Raw genomic sequence first — 23,066 nt, 5'->3', positions numbered from 1 at the left:
ACACAGCAGCTTAAAAACCTTATGACGTCAAAAAAGCTTGAGATATTTTCAAGACAGTTTCACTTAACAAGATATTCAAGATGCACTGTCTAAAAACAAGCTCCTTTATCTCACTTAAATCTTGGTCTTTAGGTGATTTTTGTCTTATATTAAGTGTGATGAGATATTTTGACTAGAAATTAGAAAAATATACTTGGCAAGATTTTGAGTTTTTGCAGTGTATGATTTAAACCATGCTAATGCAATTCCACTAATGTCAACATAATTGCCAAAAGAATGTTGTGGTCGATAGTATCAAATGCAGCACTAAGATTGAGTAACACTAATAGCGAGATACAACCACGATCGGATGATAAGAGCAAATCATTTGTAACTCTCAGAGCACAGGGGGATTGCTGGGGACAGTGGAAGTCAGAAAAAGAGGTTTTCTAATAATGAAATATTTCACACTAACTAAATTTGAAAAACATTCTGTTCTTTAAAATAATAAATAATGTAAATAAATAATGAAATGATTATATCGTTCAATTTAAAAATAAACATCTTTTCTAAATTTACTGAAACACAGTGAGAGAGATCTTCAGAGAGAGAGAGAGAGAGAGAGAGAGAGAAGTTATAGAAGATTACTGTAATGATTTTGTTTAACGGTGACCTAAAGTATAATTTTTATTAAACAACGTCATTATGTTGCCAAAGCCATAATGATTTTTGTACTGTAACTGCATTTTCTAACCCGTACACCTACACCAACATGACCATCGCAGAGACATCAAGACATCACAACAAGACATAAAAAAATAGAATAAATAAATAAATAAATAAATAATTTAATATAATTTCTAAGCTGTTTTACACACACTCACATTCACATTCACACACACTCACACATTCATTTGGTAAAAATTAAACTTGTATTAAAGCCTGCGCAAAATGAAATACATCCTAGCTACTTTCTAAATTTTTGTTATGGAACTTATTGCGAACAATTCAACCATGCATATGTTTAAAAAAAATAAATAATAGACATCTCTCTGGTGGCATATGCATAACTTCAGAGTGTGTCTGCTTCCCGGACAATGGTAGGAAGACTGTTCCAAAGTTTTGGTGCTAAATAGGAGAAGGATCTACCGCCAGCAGTCGATTTTGATATTCTAGGTATTATCAACTGGCTGGAATTTTGAGATCAAAATAGACGTGAAGGACTTTAATGCGTTAAGAGCTCGCTCAAGTACTGCGGAGCTAAACCATTTAGTGCTTTGTAAGTAATCAGCAATATTTTAAAATGTATACGATGTTTAATAGGGAGCCAATGCAGTGTTGACAGAACCGGGCTAATATGGTCATTCTTCCTGGTTCTGGTAAGAACTCGAGCTGCTGCGTTTTGGACCAGCTGTAATTTGTTTATTAAGCGTTCAGACATCTACAACATCACAAGACATCACAACAAGACATCAAAAAACAGAATAAATTAATTAATTAATATAATTTCTAAGCTGTTTTACAAACACTCACACTCACATTCACACTCACACACACACTCACACACTCATTTGGTAAAAATTAAACTTATATTAAAGCCTGCGCAAAATGAAATGCATCCTAGCTACTTTCTAAATTCTTGTTATGGAACTTATTGCGAACAATTCACGTTTCAATCTTTTAAAAAAAAATAATAGACATCTCTCTGGTGGCATATGCATAACTTCTCCATGATGCTACTTCAGATTCAATGTGGCTTTAATCCTATATAGCTGTTTACGACGTCATGACTCTCTTTATATACACAGGTTTTGTGGCTCAGATAAGGTCCAGTTCTGGTTTAGTTCTTTGCTCTTGGCTGACATGTGGCATTGCTATGGCCTGCTTGTGGCCCAGATCTGGCAAACAGGAGTGAGCCACCCCAGGAGTGAGCCACCCATTCCACGCTGCATGTGGGCCAGATCATCATTCCACATGTGCCAGATGTGGGCCGGATCTGGGCCGTCACAATGTTGCAATGTGGGTATTAGTTAGCATGAACTAATAATGAACTGCACTTATACAGAATTTATTAATTTTTGTTAATGTTAATTTCAACTACTAATACTTGATTAAAATCTTGTTAACATTAATTAATGCACTGTGAACTAACATGAACAAACAATGAACAATTTTATCAACAGATAAAACATTAACAAATATTAACAAATACAATAACACATGTATTGCTCATGGTTAGTTCATAGTTAATACATTAGCTAATGTTAACTAATGAACCTTATTGTAAAGTGTTACCAAAATACCTCCTTAAAGCAACAACTGCACATGTTCACTTTTTACAGTGTACATACGAATAAATGAAAAAACAAACACACAGCATAAGCGACCAATGAGAAAGATCTATGGTGCACTCTGATTAAAGTGCACAAGAAGGTATTTGATCACATGTTTCACCTCTGTCCCACTCATACTGGAACCACCTTTTATTGCTCTGTCCCACTTTACACAGAACATGAAACTGAGCGAAGGACATAGAAAGATATAAACTGGGCTAGTCGGCTGTAAGGAACATTTTGGAGAAAAGGGATGGAACTATTTGGCTCATTGGTGTTGGTTTTAGTCTTGGCTGTGTTGGTGTTGGTGAAATGGAAAAGAAAGGCGAGTGGACTTTCCTTTAAGGAACAACAATTTATGGGAATATACTGCAAAATATAATGCGATAGATTACATAATACATTTCCATAAATGGGAAACTAGTGCTTATATTTTTGAATATACTGCAATATATGCATTGACCATGTATGGCTATATATTAATACATATATTTATAAAATATTTATCTGCAATATACTACACATGCAGTACCATATCTAATCACATATACATCTATATAGTATAGTGTATTACTGAATATAAAATTACATACATTATGATATATTAGTATTGTCACATATTTTTCAATATATGAAAAGCGGCAATTCCTTATGTATTATTCAATACATTGAATAATACATTAACAATATATTATTCTGTATATTTGCAAATATACTGTTAAACCATTTAATATATTGATAATTCATATATTGGGGAAATATATTTTCTTTTCATAAGGGTTCTTTGCCCCCAGGGCCGCTGGCACTGCCACTGATTGGAAACTTGGTAATAATGGACAAGCGTGCACCCTTTAAAAGCTTTATGAAGGTAAGCAGAATCATGTACTTCTGAATGTTATGCTTCAAATATGAGCACATGAATTGCAGGGTATTGTAAGGCATTGCATTTGAATATTGTGCAGATGTTTACTAGTGCATCACAATGCAGTTGCCTTTGAATAAAAATGCCATTGAGAGATTTCATTGTTGTTTGTGAAACATTGGTTTTAGTTTAGCAAATTACATATAGTATGAAATACTCAGAAACACCTGATGAGTTTGCACTGGTGTGTAACAGTAAATTCTATTCTCCCAACAGTGGAGTAAAACCTATGGGCCTGTGATGACGGTGTACCTTGGACCCCAAAGAACGGTGGTTCTGGTCGGATATGAGACAGTAAAAGAGGCTCTAGTGGACCAGGCTGATGACTTCAAAGGCAGAGCCCCCGTTCCCTTTCTAAACACAATTCTGAGAGGCTACGGTGAGATTATTGTTTATTGTTGTCAAAGACGACAGTTGTCAGTTTAATGTAGTTCAGTCTAGATTTCAATCTCCCTAAAATGTTTGTAGGTTTGACCATCAGTAATGGAGATCGTTGGCTTCAACTGAGGCGGTTCACTCTCACCACACTGAGGGATTTTGGAATGGGACGCAAACGAATGGAACAGTGGATTCAAGAAGAGAGCAGGCATTTGCTGAACAGTTTTGAAGAAACCAAAGGTGAGAAAAGAGAGCATTTGACATTTGCATCCTATGAGTTCAGTACAAGTGCAGTGGTATACATTGAGTGTTCTGCACTCACAGCTGTGAGAGTTGTATGCTAAAATGTTTTTCTCCTTTAGCGACACCAGTCGACCCAGTCTTCTTCCTGAGCCGGGCTGTGTCCAACGTGATCTGTTGCCTGGTGTTTGGGCAGCGCTTTGATTGATGACAAAAGCTTCCTGCACTTGCTCCAGATCCTCTCCAGACTTGTGCGTTTTCTCAGCAGGCCTTGGAGCCAGGTAAGCAGAAGTTTCAAAAGTGGGCATTCTGTTTTTGTATGCAAAGACCATGTCCTGTGTGAATGTCTTCTTCACTATCTTCTCAACCCCAACAGCTGTACAACATCTTCCCTAAACTAATGCAGTTATTGCCTGGTAGTCATCATACCATGTTTAGAGAGGTAGATGACATCAAAGCCTTCATTATGACAAAAATCAAGGAGCATGAGCAGAATTTGGATTTCAGTGACCCTAAGGACTTTATTGACTGCTTCCTTTTCAGACTCAAACAGGTACAGAAAGGCTGTTTCTTTTCTTTTCTCTTATCTCTTCTATATACACATTGTTCAGCATTTACTTAGACAATGTATACAATTCCTGTTCTGTTTCTTTGTGTGCTACGGCAGGAGAAACACAATCCTCACACAGAATTCCACAAGGATAACATGTTGGCGACTGTTGTAAATCTGTTTGTAGTTGGTACAGAGACCACAAGCACAACTATCAGATATGCCCTGATGATGATGATCAAACACCCCCACATACAGGGTATGTCCGTAAGATGTCCCTAATTGCCCTCCTTGCATTTAAGCTAAGCAAACTATTAGACTGAGAATCACTGTTCTACTCACTTAAAGACACACTGTCTCATTTTGTGTTGTGTTTGTGCACACACAACACAAAAATATAGATAAGACAGTGTTTACTGAGACAGATGTTTGTTTTATTTTTTTGCTACCATCATTGTCTTGTTTTGTAATGCACTCTTTCACTATCAAAGTCTCATAGTTTCACTGTTAGTCATTGCTACTCTTTCGCTTGACAGTACAGTGCACACACATGAAGAATAATTCATAAAACAAGTTTAAACAAGTCTGAAATATATTGTATCATCATTTTCACAGATATGCATACTACAAGAGTGTTGGACTAAGTTTATTTGTTCACAAGGGCAGTGCACATTAATAAACATGGCTGTAAATGTTCTGGAATTTGCCCAAAAGGCAATTTTTCATCTGTAGACCCTTGACAGAACGTCAGAGAAAAGTAGAGAGAGAAAAAAACATTAACATTATCAAATACATAATAAAAATACAAGTACATGATTCCACTTCTTATCTAAAATATCAGAGAAAAAAAGGCTTGCATTTGTAGTGTGATTTTAGCTTTACAGGGGTCAGGACTAACACAAGAAATACATTTTTAGCCTAACACTGAGTGTACACCCCGCACTCGATCGTTGTCACGTCGCAGCAGCTAGAAGCTGTCCACACCCGACGTGACAACGTGACCATTGAAAATCCATTTGTTCTTCATATCAGAAGTAGCGTGAGCGCTTAAAGTACTTCAGAAATAGAAAGGGGCATCAGTTTACCGTGGCGAATTTGTTGTGATGCATCGCATCCAGTGTAGACAGCATCACTGATTATAATGGGTTCTATGTGATTTTGTCGCGCAACTCTCGCCTGGTGTAGACACAGTGTAGCTACGATAGTATTCTGTACTTATGATATATGTATTATTTGCTTTCTGTCTTGTTTTTTTATCTTTTTTAATTTAATTATTATTGATCATATCATATCATTTTAATCATTGAATATTTGGTGTATTTGGTCTAGAGCAAATTCAGAGGGAGATTGATCGAGTTATTGGACAGAACAGAATCCCTACTATGGATGACAGGAAGTCCCTTCCCTTCACTGATGCTGTGATTCATGAAGTACAACGGTACATGGACATTGTCCCACTAAGTATTCCCCATTATGCCACGCATGACATCTCGTTCAGAGGTTACGTAATACCAAAGGTAAAAATGAACACATACAATGGTCATCTCCTCTTATCTCGGAAATTACTAGATTTGTGAAAATGCATAGAATATTTCCCAATAATCTCTAGTTGGTGTATTGTTGAATCTGGATATTTTGTGTAATTTTTAAATGTATTTTATTTCCCCAGGACACAGTAATTCTTCCCATGCTGCACTCTGTCCTCAGGGATGAGTTACAGTGGGAAACCCCTTGGACATTTAACCCAGAGCACTTTCTGGATGCCAATGGCAACTTTAAAAAGAATCCAGCCTTTATCCCTTTTTCTGCAGGTAAAATCTGTAAAGTCTGTCATGTCAGTCCAGAGTTAATCAAAGTTATCTTTTCTAGCTTTGCAAATGAGTTTGGAATTGTATGACTGAGTGCACTCCCCATCTACATTTCAGCACACACACACGCACACGCACACACACACACACACACACACACACACACACACACACACTTACTTAGTGGGGACTATCGATAGCAAAATGGTTTTTATACTGTCCAAACTGTATATTCTCTCCCCTAACACTGACTCTACCCCTAAACCCACCCATCGCACACAACTTTCTGCATTTTTACATTTTAAAAAAACATCATTGTGTATTATTTATAAGCTTATTTCCTCATGGGGACCAAAAAATTTGATATTGTCCTGACAAACTAGGATTTACCAGGGCCACACAGTCACTCACAGCATGAATAACTATGCATTAATTTATTTTCCACCTTTTAAATGAAGTTTTAAACAGACCAATATAATCAGAGAATAGCTTTAAATTTTAAGCTCCAAATTGTGATACTAAAACTTATTTCATAAATAACATGAATACTTTTATTTGGTCTTGTATCTCTGCAGGTAAACGCGCTTGTGTGGGTGAGTCTCTGGCTCGTATGGAGCTCTTTCTGTTCATCGTGTCTCTGCTTCAGAAGTTCAGCTTCAGTAGTCCAAAGGGTCCAGATGCCGTAGACCCTGTAATGGAAATTTTACATTTAGATGTGTTTTTTTACTTTTAGGTGTGTGCAACTTGTGTTAACGTTGAACATTTATTTTTACTCATAAGCATTTAAAGAAATATAATCATATAAGCTAAAGTACATTATTAAAGATATGTAACCAAGTTTTAGAAATGTATAAGTTAAGATAAGCTTGCAGGGACAAAATGTTCTGGGTTAGAAGACTAAGTAACAAAGAGACAATGTGTACTTCAAGTGACCTATTGTGTACTTCAAGTGTGAAAAGTATGTGCGCAGCTTTGATAGAAATAGAGATAAGCAAAATGTGTGAAAAAGCTGCAGCTAATAACAGGAAACTTTTGCAGACGTGATATTGTTCTGTCTAGATAGGATTTATGTTAGAAAGAGATCTCGAACAAGACGTGTTGCCTTTTAAGGTAAACCAAGGCGATCTTTTGAGACAGACCAGGATGTGTTAAGGGTATATAAGCTGGGCAAAAAGGAGAAGTCAGGGCCTTCTCATATCAGACTCTGACTGATGTGTGAACAGCCAATTTCTTGCAAGAAATAAAGATCTTTATAACTTTTGAGATTTCCAGCTGTCTTCCAATTATTATTTAAAGTTGTGAAAGAATTTCCACGACAAATGGCGACGAGGAATGGGAATCGCAAAGCTGATGACCTCCGTGGACGAAGCAATTGATTGAACATCCCAAAGACAAGAAGTCTCTGGCTCCGATACCCCAACGCTAAAAATGCAAGGGACGGGAGAATTGTGGACACCACGGCAGGCCTAGGTGGACGCGATCCCGAATAAAAGAACCAAGCTGCAAAAGACGGTGAGAGAAAATTATTTACGGGGTAAATAAGAAAATTATTTGCGTATTGAATATTTTTCCTAAAAGGGTCAGGAGTTTGGAATAAGCCTGAAAGTAATTTCCAAACAGGGTTTGAGAATAAGCCTGATAGTAATTTCTCAAATGCCATAGGTTAATTGTTTTCCCAGAAGGGCCAGAGTTTGAGAATAAGCCTGATAGTAATTTCTTAAACGTCCAGACAAGGTGCTGTTTGAAATAAGCCTGATAGTAATTTTCGAACATTTAAGAAGGCACTTGTTTCGGAAAAAGACCTAGCATCGACGGATGTGGGCATTTTGAAAGTCCTAAATTGACGGATTTAGGCAGGCGTGGTGGCCACGCTGGGGGGAAGAATTAACACAGTGAATATAGTACGTGGTGACCACGTGGGGAAAAATTTAAATACGCAAATACAAATATTGTTGAGTAAAATTAGTGCAAAAATGGGTAATGTTAATGATAAAGAGTTGGAGACAGTGGATTTCTCAAAAGGGGATTATTGTTCCATGACCAAGAAAAATGGAACGGGGTGGCATCATAGGATACCATAGTTAATTATATTGTACGGATTTAATGTGTGTTTAATGTCTGAGTGTAAGCCATCTGCAAAAGACAAAGGAAAATTGGACAAAAAACAAGTCCAAAAATATACAGAAAAATATAATTATGACTTTGATGGTCGAATTATAGATGTATGGTTAAATGAGGCAATTACCAGACAAAGAAGACAGATAAACGCAGCATTAGCACCATTAGAGAGTGCAAATAGTAGAGAGACAAAGGCAGAGGAAGCCAGAAAAACTTTACTAAACTCTGTTTCTAATTCTTCCGAGGAAATGAGATGCATGAAAACCCGCCTGGCTGAGGACGACCGCTGTCCGGCTCCCTACTCCCCCTACCAACCACCACCAGCAGTGGCCCTCCACGAACCACAAAGACAACCAAGAGCAATGGGAGGTCAAGATCCTGAGGAAGACAAAGAAGAAGAGGGAACGAGTCTGCAAGCAAGACCACCAAAACACCCATATCGAAGCCTGCTAGGTTCGATCACCCTGCCCTCTGCTCCTCCAGACTACACTCCTCCATCTGCAAAGTTCGTAAATGTTCACCAACCCAAAGAGAAGCACAGGCCAGACAATCAAAGATAAGTACGTATGAAGAATATCTGAAAACTGTTTTTCTGGATGGTCTGGAGGACCCTGAAATAGGGAAAAAGGTCAAAACGTCTTGTGTGGGGTACCACCAAGCGCGGCTGGAAGAAATCCAACGACACGAAACGCATCAACAAAAGCTGCTGAGAGACCAAGCCAAGAACAAACAGAAAAAGACTGACAAAGACACTCAACTGGCTCTGCTGAAGATGGGAGGGTTGATGATGGAAAATTACTCAAGAGGAGGAGGAAGAGGTGGCAGAAGAGGACGAGGCAGAGGAGGAAGAGGACGTGGAATGGGTGACCAACCCGCAATGGACCCTGAAGCTTGTTATAATTGTGGGCGAAAAGGACACTGGAGAAATGACTGTCCGGATCCTCCGAAGAAGAAAGGATTCCAACAGCCACCAGAGCCACAAGGAGATTGAAAGAAGGAGGGGGAGGGGAGCGACGGTGAAGGGTCTGACTCCCAGGTGGTAAATATGTCTAATCTTATCTCTTTTTCTGCTCCTTGCAATGAAGAAAATGTGCTTGCTGTTTCTTGCAATGAAGAAAATTTGCTTGCTGACACTGAACGAATGTATAAAGCATTTGCAAAATTACCAATGATTGACATTAGTGTCGAGGGAAAGAAAATTAAGTTCTAAATTGACAGTGGAGTGACAAACTCAGGAATTAAAAATGAACAATTGCCTGATTTAACTGTATTATCTGGAAAATGGGCAACCTCCAGAAGTGCCACAGGGCATCTGGTAAAGGAACCATATAAAGCAGATTTGTCTTGTCAGATGGGTGATCACTCATTTTCTCATGCTTTTCTTGTAACTACTACCTGTCCTTGTAATCTTCTGGGAAGAGATTTAATGTGTAGCTGAACTTGTATTGTGATGACAGTGGTCTCACTGCTGATATGAGTATGGTGCGAATGCCAACTGAAACATTATATGTTTTTGAATGGAGCACTCCTCGGTGTGGTCTGCAAAACAAAGCCACAAATAGGATGCCTCCTGACTATGATTTCATGGAAGAAAGTGAATTGCATTGCACATGTCATGTTAGCAGTGAGCCAGATGAAATTTTTGCTGAAAAATGGTCTGAACTAGAGATTGAGGAACTGAAAACCTCAGAGTTAGTTTGGTCAAATAAATGATGTGACTGATAGCCAAGCATCACTGTATGATTTGGAGGGGGCCGTCCCTCACATCTCTTTAGCTAAACCACTGACTGCAGAGTGGAGAGAAATGGGGCTTTTTGTGAAACAATGTGTCTCACTAAAAGATTGGTGGCCAACCACTGACAAAAATGTGTGGCAATCTGAGAGCACAGGGTTTTACAAACAGTCACTAAGGAAAAATATTAAGGGAATCAGAACTGTTGAAGTGATGTATGATAGTACAATGGCAAAAAAATGAAGAAATTGATAAAATTATTAATCATAATAATAGGAATATGCATTCTGTGATAATTAGGAAATTTTGAGTAATGAAGAAACTTTTATGAGTTAGACTTTAATTATGTATTTATGTAGATGAGATATATAAAACCGAGCAACAGGTACTCTTAAAGTGTTTAATCTATTTGATTTTGAAAAGTTAGGTTTATGTTCACTGTGTAAACTCAATCACATGGCGACTGCATCGGGCAATTGAAAATTTATATCCTAACGTTCAGACACTGTCGCAAGGGGAATGCCACAGTGTGTCTACGTTCAGTAGTTTCTGTCGTCGTCGAACTTTGTTACCGTTCATATTTGGTGGTATTCCACTCCTAATAAATATATGTTCCCCATTCAGTTCATAAACTGCTAAGGCAGACAAGAATGAATGAATGAATGAATCTCTGGCCAGAGAGAGGGGTGTGTGGAGTGTGTGAAAGTGAGTGTGTGAATTATGGTGTTCAGAGACATAAATGATGTCAATCAAAACAGCTGTATCTAAACAGGTTAAAATATGACCCAACAGGGAAGAAAATATACCCAATAAAATAATGTCCATGGATGATTTTGGCTAACTATCCTGAGCTGGGTTATTGTTGTGGCAGAAATAAACAATGCCACACCTGCGCAGCGTATAACTTTGGGAAGGCAGAGAGCAAGCAAGCTTGCCCTGTCTACCCCATGTTTAACTTTTGACTTTTTACAGGATGTCATGATGGATCTCAGCCAACAGAACTGATTCTGTTTCAAATGTATAAAATATTGTTTTGTTACTGTTTAACATGAAGTTTTACAGGTCTCATCAAAAAAAAAAAAAAAAAAAAAAAAAAAAAAGGACGACCGGCCGGATAAGCAGATGAGTCCGGCGACATGATACATGATGTTGTAATTAACAAAAATACTTAAGGTCTCCATTCACAGGTGAAAGCAGCCAGGAAGTGGTTCACTCCACAAACAAGGTCCCATCTGGGGTGCAGTGACACCTCCGCCCAAGCATATCGACTTAATCTACACCAACCAGCCTCAGCAACCCCAAACGCCGACACCAACGACAACGCAAAGCGTCAAGTGAGGGACAAAGGAAGTGCTAGTTTAACTTTCCTCCCTTGCCAACGAGGGAAAGCCCATTGCGACGGTTCGCAAAGAATCACCCTGGTGAAGATGGAACGTCCATGGGGCAACGAGATGATCAACACATCTGGAGGAAGATGTGGACCAATTAATGGTTTAAGCTTAGCATAATAATTAATTGTGTGTTATGTTAATTGATGTTTTATTTGGTTCAATCAAACTATACTGTAGGACTGAGTATTTAGATATCATGATTTGAACAATTACTGATGAATTTGAAAATATTTCAGGTATATGTAAATTGGACAGAATTAAGTAGTAATTGCAAATTACTACTTAATTCTGTAGAGTATAGGGACTCTAAATAGGTACATTACTGTAAAGATAATAAATAATCTAGGGACTATTTTTGAAGAAACTTGAGGGTTTTAGAACCCTAATTCAGATATCATAGATGCTAAAAAAATGAATAGTGGTAATAATTGTTCTCTAATAAGGGAGGCTAAGTAACTTTGCTGGACTAGGTCCAAATAGATAATTGGGTAGACTTCTATAGCGATGAATGAATGACTAAATTAAATATTTTTTAGGTGTTTCCATTTGTTAAAATAGCAAAAGAAAAACTTTCAAAAGGTGATTGATTTTGGGAAACATATTTAATTTATGGATTATTATTAGTTAAAGAAGTTACCAGTGTGATTATTGAAATGTTCCTTTCATGTCTAATGTCTGTGTTTGATATCTGAGAGGTGACTGCGGGTCTAGTCTATCTATGAATACAGTAACAGTGCTTGCTAATTTAGCCCGGCTTCCAGAAATGAAATATGGACTTGTTTTGTTGAAAAAAAAAAAATTAGGTAGGGAGCACAAAGTTAAAACCTAGACCAAGAACAATGTAACACTTTTGAATTTGAATTTAACACAGTTGAAATGTTCAATTTAAAAACTAAAATGAATCTAAACAGTTAAGACATTTCAGTGAAATAGAATATTTGCTCAAAGCAAAATTCTAAAAAGCTTTTTTAATTCAGAATGAAGTTACAGATTTAATGATCTGGATCAATGGATCCATTATGAATTATTCCGCATTGCTAACAAATAGAGGCAGGACATGTTATGTCCATCAGTTAATTCTGGAAAAATAGGATTTTAGGATAGGTAATAAAAGATTAAATGACATATCAGCAGCTAAAGCTATTCTCATGGCAACAGCTGGGTGAGAGATAATTTTAAAATTAATGACATTGTTTGAAACAAGATAATACAATTATTGATATTTGTGTTAAAAGATAAACATGAAGAGATTATATAATTTTTTGGTTAGATTTTATTACACAGATCCTTAAATAAATTTGACTAAGTAAAACAATCGCCTACTTGAATTAAAAGCTAGCAAAATAAGGTTAAGAAAAATGGTTAATTAAGGCCTAATAGATCAATGTGATTCAAAATTTAGCTTGATTCAAAGTTAAAAGGCAATGTACTATGGTATGATTAGTTTTTTTTTCTGAAAAAAAAGAATTAGATTGCTAGAATTAGAATGTTGGGAAGAAGATGAAGTTGAGGTTACAGTGCCTGAAGATGAGGTATACGAGAACGAGAGCGAACATGAGTTTGACTAAGAAATTAAATGACCATGGGGAAAATTTACCTGTTGTAAATTACTATGATTATGGAGAAGTAAATGTCAAATTGTGTGTATGTTCTTTGAATGAACATGGGGTGGATTGTAATGGAAATTTTACATTTAGATGTGTTTTTTTACTTTTAGGTGTGTGCAACTTGTGTTAACGTTGAACATTTATTTTTACTCATAAGCATTTAAAGAAATATAATCATATAAGCTAAAGTACATTATTAAAGATATGTAACCAAGTTTTAGAAATGTATAAGTTAAGATAAGCTTGCAGGGACAAAATGTTCTGGGTTAGAAGACTAAGTAACAAAGAGACAATGTGTACTTCAAGTGACCTATTGTGTACTTCAAGTGTGAAAAGTATGTGCGCAGCTTTGATAGAAATAGAGATAAAAAAGCTGCAGCTAATAACAGGAAACTTTTGCAGACGTGATATTGTTCTGTCTAGATAGGATTTATGTTAGAAAGAGATCTCGAACAAGACGTGTTGCCTTTTAAGGTAAACCAAGGCGATCTTTTGAGACAGACCAGGATGTGTTAAGGGTATATAAGCTGGGCAAAAAGGAGAAGTCAGGGCCTTCTCATATCAGACTCTGACTGATGTGTGAACAGCCAATTTCTTGCAAGAAATAAAGATCTTTATAACTTTTGAGATTTCCAGCTGTCTTCCAATTATTATTTAAAGTTGTGAAAGAATTTCCACGACAACCCCAGTCCTGAACTCAGCAGCTTTGCCAACATGCTTCGATTCTATGAGCTCATTGCCTCCCCCCGCTGAGCAACATGGATATTTGTCTCATTTTACAAGAATGTGGATATACAGTATATATGGAGAAAGAGATAAGCACAGAGTACAAACTGATCAAAGGATATATCTTTTGCATATACGATTTTTTGATGAGCCTATTTTGTCAAAATTACCACCATAAAACTGAAAAGCATTAATGTAATATAAAATAAAAAGCATTAATGTAAAATAAAATCATTAATTCTTACATTAACACTATAGTGCAGTGGTTCCCCTGATGTACTCCCTTTCGAAAAGGAAGTCTATGAAGGTAGTAATATGATGTAATATGATTTGTAAAAGTGTACATAAGATTGCAAACGGAAATTAAATTTGCACCTGCAAGAGAAGATTTGTAAAGGTGTAAATCGCCTTAAGTGTAAGAAAAAGCTATTTGCAACATTTTACTGTTATTCGTAACGTAAGTGTAATACATGTATTATGAAACTGCAGCTTCATGCTAACGCAAAATAAATATGATCTGTATTCTTCCGACTTCCATTTTTCCCGTGTTTACACTTTTGGCACATTTTTTTCCGCACAAATATGAAAAGCACTGCAAGCCTGTGAACAGCAATTTGCAAGCGAAAACAACAGTCAGGAACTGCAAAGCAGACTGATCTCGTAAAACCAACCTTTGTGTAAAGAATAAACTGCAGGAATCAGCTGCTGGTTTGAGGTTCAAGTTTTCCCTGGTGTCTGTGCACACAATAAGTGGGCAGGCAATATGCTAATGTTTCGTCTTGACATCACAACGAAGCGGATTATGACTCGAATGAAAAACAATTCATTTCATTGACTCAGAGTCGACTCTTACTTTTGAAAGACAATAACTTTATAAACGGTGCACTTTCAGATTTAAAACTTTGCAGGATGTTTTCATTCACTTAGAGCTATGTTACACACTACATGAAAGGTCATTTTCAAAAATCCATAATAGGGGCCCTTTAATGCACACATACATGTTAAATAAATAAATAAATCATGATTGCTTAATAAGCTGTGCACCATAAGGCTGACTATATGAGTTCATACTGAAATTCGAGCTGGTGTGTTAAGAAAGAAAATGTCTGTATGTTCAGTGCATGTGTCCTGCACATCATCATCCTCCTCAGCAGGCCATATAAGTTTGTAAACTTTATGCTGCTGAATATAGGCCTAGTATCTGCACTACTGCATGCATACTTGCACTTGTCTGCTGATCAGGGGTGATTCCAGAATTATTATTATTATTTTATTAAAATGAGTGAGTTATAATAATATTGTTTCTCTTTAATATATTACAATATATTGAGAAATACATAAGGAATTCCCTCGTTTCATATATTGAAAAATATGTGACAAAATATTTACTAATATATCATAATGTACATAATATATTTCTTACATTTTTTAATTATTTACATCATAAATGTTTAATATTTTCAAGCTAGTTAACAAAAGCACAACTGCATGTACCGAAGTATTTAGCCAAGAGACTATCATCATACTAGTGCACAGCCATTACTTTTAAAATATAGTAATTATAGTCTTAATGGTATTAGGCCAATCATCAACCGAACCACAGGCTTTACTCTTCAGCACAATGGAAACCCCAAAAACTCATACTAGAAAACCTTTTAAATTCCAAAATAATAGAACATTAACAGATCTCCCCCTATATTAATATTGAGCAAAACACATTAAATAACACTTAATTTTAACATTTGCTCTCCTTTAACAGTCAGAAGCAAAGCATGCTGGGAACTAGAAATCTGTTGTAACGCATTCCGTGAATGTGTGTGTGTATACTGTATTTGTGTGAACTTACATTCACATTTATATGGGAAAATGTATGTGCAATATATGTACACAATAAAGGATAAAACTTTGTAAATATTACATGTAATGCTATTTCTGTCTTCATTTATAAATAGTTTATATGTATTAATATATAGATGTATAGCCATACATGGTCAATGCATATATTGCAGTATATTGAAAAATATAAGCACTAGTTTCCCATTTATGTAAATGTATTATGTAATATATTGCATTATATTTTGCAGTATATTCCCATATATTTGGGTTCCATAGAGGGTGAATTGACTTGACTTGACTTAAAATGCAGTCTTGTGCATTTTCAATCATTGTCATCAAAATCGTATAGTTTACATCAGGTAATACAGAGTACACTGTCATTTTGATAGCATGACTAAGCATTTTGACTATCTTGTTTGTGAACAATGACACAAGGACTTGTCATTCTGATGGCACTGATATGTTCATTGACATAAATTCTGAGTTTCGAGAGATGAACTAAGGGTTTTAGGCAAATTACAGGCTTTTGCAGATAATCCATTGTGTGGTGCTGTTTGTACGAATTGTTTGGAGAAATGCACTTACTGGTTTGCAAATCTTAAGGATGATTCAAGAAATGTACTGAGAAAAGCTGTCGTCATGATCTATTCTAGTGCTTGTGAAATTGAGACCATTTTACCAGTCACACTGAGACATTTAAAATGATGCCAAACAAGAGAGGGGAAATAATGATTTCACAAGTTACATTATATCTTATTGAACTTTCAGTAACTTGAGGCATGAGGGATAGGAGAGGGATGTTAGTACAATCACAGTAATATAAGGTTTGTATATTCTACATTAATATTAATGAATAAGATCTGAAATTAAATAACGATTCAGGGATCGACTTGATAGTTAGTATTGTAGGCTATGTATTGTTCCTGCCTACCATAGTATACAAACAATATATTCATGTTTTTTTGTTTGTTTGTTTTTTTATCACACCACCAACCACTCTCTCATTCCTGGGCTGATAGTGTTCACCCTGGTTAATGTGTATAAGCATTTCACATTCATCACCTCTGTCCCATTCCGGCTTGAACCTGCCCCCTCCTTCTTGCTCTACTCCCACTGTGCATACAAAAACCTTTAAAGCCACTGGCAAAAACAGATGTAAAGAAAAAAAACTGAACTGAACATAACATAATATTTTGGAGACGAGGGATGGAACTCTCTAGCTCATTGGTGCTGGTTTTAGTCTTTGCTGTGCTGGTATTATTTCGATGGAAAAGAAAGCCAAGTGGACGTTCTTTGCCCCCAGGGCCGCTGGCACTGCCACTGATTGGAAACTTGCCAATAATGGACAAGCGTGCACCCTTTAAAAGCTTCATGAAGGTAAGAGAGAAGGTTTGTAGCTTTGATCTATACCTGTTGCTTTTACTGTACTGTATGATTCATTAGAATGTGGTCTACATGAGGGGGAATCACATAAGAGAGACATACTGTAATGTGCTGTAGGTGGTGCTCAATGACCAGGGTACAAACACTGAAAAATGGTAGCGAAGAAGGCACTGCCCCTGCACACATCAAATGTACTTCACCATAGGATTGGCAGTCTAATCAATCCTGTCTTTGAAAATGAATTGTGCCGCTCCATCTAACTTTGGTGGCTTTTGTCTGCACCATAAAAGTGTATAGATGTAGTCGCACAGCGATAAAGACTTGTGAGATATAAAGATGCTATTATTTTTATTATTACTACACTCAATAGTTTTTATTATTATTGTTATAATTTTTATAATGTGGGGTCTGATCAGGGAAAAATTCTCCAAATTCTTATATTCACACTGCACAGCAAAATCGCCAGTGTTAAATTAACACTCTCAGTGTTTATATGAGTCCACACTCAGGTCCTGATTACACGAGAATGCTCGCGGGTGAAAACGTAAAAATATTTTATCAGATTTGCCTTTTGTTTAGACGGCGACAGCGTTTTTGGGGCTTAAAAACGCAAAAAAGTGAAACCACCCTCCAGAGTGGAAATCTTAAAAACGCTCCGCCGTCGCGTTCCCGTCTAATGGGCCTTTCACACAGGACGCGGTATGCGCGGCGCTTGCCGCTGGGTTCAGCGTTGCCCTTCAGATACAACGCGAAAAAACTTTACACACATTGTCTACCTACAAGTTACCTGACTGTTAAAACACAACTATTTTTAATGTAAATCTGTCTGTCTATGAGACGATCGTTCATACCATACGATGTCTTAATATAATTTACTTTCATCCATTTTGATTTCCGTGCTTGTTTGGATCCCCCGATTCTATTGGCCGCGCTGGTAATCGTCACAGAGCGCAGCAGCAAAAGTTGAACTATTTTGAACTTTGACCGCGGCGTGCGCGTGAGCACGCCAATGATGCGCACCGCTGCGCTTGCGCTTTGGTCGACGCAGCAACAAAACGTCCTTGCGCGGCGCAAGCCATTGAGATTAATGGGTTTTATAGCGCAGCGCCGCGCATACCACGTCCTGTGTGAAAGGCCCATAAAGGGTAGAAACGCAAAAGCCTGCTAGACAGTGAAGGCACCGATCTGCTCACGGTGGCTCTCTCACATTGCCACCTAACCGCCTGGAGTGCATACTACATCGAATTTCACACACTTTTGCGTCACCATATGCACGCAGATTTCCCCCCCATAACGCTCGTCTAAACGCAGAATAAAAAGTGATAACGCAACGCCACTTTTGCATTTTCTCTTCAGATCGTTCCGTGTAAACATAGCCTTAAGGCCATTGCACACTGAGTCCGAAATTTTCGTATGCGTTTTTTCGTGTTCGTCAGCCTTAAAATTCGTCACGCACAGAAACCTTGCACACTGAGTCCGATGCGTATTTATTAAACCTTTGCGGAAAAAACGCAAAAAATACAAAATGGATTCGTCAAGCAGTGAGGATGATTTTGTTTTTGTTGCCCTCTTTCTTCTTAAAAAGAGAAAAAGAAAGAGGAAATATTGGGTCCATCCAATCCTGAGATTGCGCCGAGAGGAAGGAGAGTTTCACCTCCTTATCAAGGAGTTGCGAAATTATCCCAAACGATTCAAAATTTACCTCAGAATGTCAGTGGTACAGTTTGATGCTTTGCTAGCGATACTGGAGCCACATATTAAAAAGAAGACCACCAATTTCCGTGAACCAATCGATCCTGAACAGAGACTGGCAGTAGCCTAAGCCTATATGTCTAAGGTATGGGCACACACACACACACACGCATACACATAGCCTGCGCACGCACGCACAGACACACACACACACGGCCGGCGGAAGCGCTGGGCAGACAGAACAGCTGTATACAGGTTATATTTTATACCCAAATAATACATGATTAGTAATCGAATTGGGTGCTCGATTTTGTCGTTCGCTTGTACAGTGGCTCTGAATTGTCAAAAAACCTCTCAAAATACTGGCTGTGGATGCGAAAAACACAGAAAATCGAACCTGATCCGAATTTTTTTATTACGGACGAAAGTTTCGTAGACAGTGTGCAAGCGTGATTGACATAACGTGAGATCGATTTTTTTTTTTTACGTGCGAAAATTTCGGATTGCGAAATGCAATGGCCTTTAGAGTGTTATAGGTAACACTGAAGCAGTGTTAAAGTTAATGAGATAATTAAGTGATTAATTGTGTGATGATTGACCATTATTGAAGACACCTGATGGTAACAAGCAGAATCACTGAAGGAGAAAATTAATTTAATTATCGGGTTTAGTTTAGCTGGACTCTTGACCCTTACTTTTTTAACTTAAGAGTTTGTTTGTCTACTGTAATTCAGTTATAACAGCCAGATTAACAAAGAGAAAAGGTGATCTGATGGTGTTGGTTGTGTTGTAACATAATCATTACTTGGCCTGAATCACTGAACTCACTGAGAGCATAATTTCTGAGTAAAGTTTACCTTATGAATTATAGCAGCACTGTCCTTGTAGAGCTTGCCATTTTTAGCATTTTCAATGAAATCCAAATGATCAAATCAATAAAAAAATAAAAATAAAAATAAAAACTTCTCACAAAATATTTTTTTGCAGGCACACACAGACATCAAGAATTAGCGTATGATTCTCAACAATGGTGACAAACAGATCAACTCTGAACATAAACTTATTATTTATTCATGCAGCAATGCATGATGGGAGCCATGAATGAGTTTTGATTGGTGGCACCCAGAATGCACTGCAACATGCTTTGGAATTTATGCATGAAATTATTTGGATTACATTGTAAAAGTTAAAAATATTATGCTTTTCAAGTATAGTGCTGCTATGATTAATAAAAGTGGATCTTACTCAGAAATTGGGCTCTATATGAGTTCAGTGATTGTGAAATAATGATTATTTTAAAACACAACCAACACCATCATATCACCTTTTTCTCTTTGTTCATCTAGCTGTTAACTCAGGTACAACAGCCAAACAAAATCTAAAGTTAACGACTTAAGGGTCAACAGCCCAACTAAAGCAAATACTGATCACCATAATGGTAACATACCAATCACAGTTTTCTCCTTCAGTGATTCGGCTTGTTAATATCAGGTGTCTTCAATAATGCTCAATCATCACTCAATTAATCACTTAATTATCTCATTAACTTTAACACTGCTTCAGTGTTACTTATAACACTCTGAGTGTGGACTCCGACTCATATAAACACTGAGAGTGTTAATTTAACTTTGGGGATTTTGCTGTGTGGTAATTTTTATCACTCATGGAGACAATCATGCCAATATACCATTAACATATATGACATCACTGATATTTTTTAGATTTATAGTTTAATTGAATTACATATTTTCTGTATATTTTATCTTTTTTTTCCTAGCAAGGCAGAAAGGTGTGCCAAAATACAACTGTCTTGTCTTGTCTGATCTCATCTAGGGCTCCATGTTATTCGGCAATGCTTCAGAGCAAGTCCTCATAAATGCTTCTAATGTCTGCAACGTCAAAGTCTGCTGAACCAAAAGCAACATTAGCCCCACCCTAAGTGGACAATGAGGAGAAACAATATTGTATTAGTTGTTATCAGAGAGTAGTCTATTTACAAACATGAACCTGTCCCAGTCCTTCGAATGAGACGTTAAACCGAGGTCCTGACTCTCTGTGGTCATTAAAATTTTGGAAAAAGAGTAGGGGTGTAACCCTGGCATCCTAGCCAAATTTACCCATTGGCCTCTGTCCATCATTGCCTCCTAATCATCCCCATAAATACTGATAAGCTCTATCCCAGCTAACAGATTTTTCTTATAAGAACATTCCCATGATGGTAATGTCAAATGAACCAATCATTCATCAACATCTAAACCTCTGTTAGTTCTCAATAAGAACTTCTGTAGACGTATGACAGAAATAAAGTCAGTCTGGTTAGTAATAAGTGAAGCTGGTAATGCTGTTGTTTAATCCTCCTCTGATGAGATCTTGAGAGATTTAATGTCGTTTATCTTCAGTTGATTTCATCTAAGGCTGTGGCTGAAGAAAGTTGTAGTTTGTGTTCTTATTTCTCTTTCTTTCAGTGTTTTTCACAGCAGGTGTTGGAATGATTGAAAGAATGTTTCAGGAACATCATACTAACCTTTCAATAACATTCTATTAACATTCAGGAAACTGGACATTTTTATGTTCTTGGAATGCTACAAATCAACGTTCCTAGAATGTTTAATTGTTAATCAAAATTAAGTTGAAAGAATGTTTAAGGAACATCATACCTTCAAAAACACGTTCCGCTAACGTCAAGAAAACTGGACATTTTTTACGTTCCCAGAGACAACACTGAATATTTGGAGAACGTTCTTGTAACAAAGCTCTGTTAGCTGGAATCACTCTGTCTCCTCTCCACCAATAAGCTGGTGTGTGGTGGTTGACGAGATATAAAAGTGTAAAAGTGCTTTGAATACCCAGAAAAGCACTATATAAATGTAAATGTAATGAATTATCCAACCTTGCACTGGTGTGTGATTGCAAAGTCTGTTTTTTCAACAGTGGAGCAAAACCTATGGGCCTGTGATGACGGTATACCTCGGGCCTCAAAGAACGGTGGTTTTGGTCGGTTTTGATACAGTGAAAGAGGCTCTAGTGGACCAGGCAGATGACTTTGCACCCAGAGCCCCCGTTCCCTTTCTAAACAGAGTTGTGAAAGGCTATGGTACAAGTGATGCTGGTTTACTTTTGTTTTATAAACACATACTATCAGTTCGAAGTAATTTAGTCTAGATTAAATGTTTGTAGGTCTGATCGTCAGTAATGGTGAACGCTGGCGTCAACTGAGGCGGTTCACTCTCACCACACTGAGGGATTTTGGAATGGGCCGTAAAAGAATGGAACAGTGGATTCAAGAAGAGAGCAGGCATTTGCTGAAGAGTTTTGAAGAAACCAGATGTGAGGAACTGACGAACACGCTCCATTTATTATATACTAGGATTTGTATATCTTGACAGTTCTGCGCTAAAAATGATAATGGTAAGGTTTTCTCCTTCAGCTAAACCAGTCGACCCAGTCTTCTTCCTGAGCCGGACTGTGTCCAACGTGATCTGTTGCCTGGTGTTTGGGCAGCGCTTTGATTATGATGACAAAAGCTTCCTGCACTTGCTCCAGATCCTCTCCAGACTTGTGCGCTTCATCAGCAGCCCTTGGGGCCAGGTAAGCAGATGAGACAGGACACAAGAGAACTAAAAGAACAGGAAAGTATTATTTCAAATTCTGTTTAGGACCACTGCAGCTGTGCCCTGGAACAAAGAACTTGATGTTTAAGAAACATAAATAAAAAGATTGAGAACGGAGGAAAGATTGAACAGAGTAAATTAGCTAAACCTCTTTAGCTAAACTTCTTCTGAACATTTTTTTTCACTAGCACAGGTCAATCGTCAAAATCCTAACATTTTGACAGACGGCACCCAAACCAAAATTTAAACCCTGTATGATTGATTTGAAATGCCCTTCATAAGGAGAAGCTTCATCAAGAGTCACTCTTATGCTCTCACATGAATAACACAAGATTGATGCACAAACTGTTTGTAAGGGTGTGTTCACGCTTGTAGTTCAGTTCGCTTGGTCCAACTGTATATATGTACTATATATACAGTTGCGGCAGGTTTGAACTTTACATGTACTTTTGTCCATTTGACAGACACTTTTATCTAAAGTGATTTGCAATTCATTCAAGATACAAATTTGTTACTATGATGTGCACTTCCAGACCATCAAACCCATAACCTGGCATTGCTAAAGCTATTCTCTAAACCAGTGTTTCCCAATCCAGGTCCTGGAACAGTCCCATCTCTGCACATTTTGTCTAACACACCTGATAAGTGAAGTGTGTTATTTGACTCTCCTAAAATAAGGAGAGTCAAATAAGAGCCACATACTGTAGTGTAAATACATTTTTAAAAATGTATTACAACTCAATTTTCTCATTCTCAACAG

The 23,066-nt window shown here is 37.2% G+C and overlaps 1 protein-coding gene across 1 annotated transcript in view; it reads left to right on the top strand.

Annotated features, from left to right (window-relative positions):
- The first annotated feature begins 2,445 nt into the window (after positions 1-2,445).
- Positions 2,446-23,066, top strand: part of cyp2y3 (cytochrome P450, family 2, subfamily Y, polypeptide 3) — a 42,571-nt gene continuing 21,950 nt past the window's right edge. The window contains 16 exon segments of the mRNA XM_084125682.1: positions 2,446-2,637; positions 3,091-3,180; positions 3,451-3,613; positions 3,703-3,852; positions 3,975-4,056; positions 4,058-4,133; positions 4,229-4,405; positions 4,520-4,661; positions 5,732-5,919; positions 6,072-6,213; positions 6,786-6,900; positions 13,745-13,806; positions 16,801-16,997; positions 21,627-21,789; positions 21,873-22,022; positions 22,123-22,283. Of these exon segments, the coding sequence (XP_083981808.1) occupies positions 2,566-2,637; positions 3,091-3,180; positions 3,451-3,613; positions 3,703-3,852; positions 3,975-4,056; positions 4,058-4,133; positions 4,229-4,405; positions 4,520-4,661; positions 5,732-5,919; positions 6,072-6,213; positions 6,786-6,900; positions 13,745-13,806; positions 16,801-16,997; positions 21,627-21,789; positions 21,873-22,022; positions 22,123-22,283 (2,130 nt within the window). The 5' untranslated portion in view covers positions 2,446-2,565.

The sequence above is a fragment of the Abramis brama genome (assembly GCF_963993115.1).
Source record: "Abramis brama genome assembly, chromosome: 10".
Lineage (NCBI taxonomy): Eukaryota > Metazoa > Chordata > Actinopteri > Cypriniformes > Leuciscidae > Abramis > Abramis brama.
This window is presented reverse-complemented; position numbering and strand designations above follow the sequence as displayed.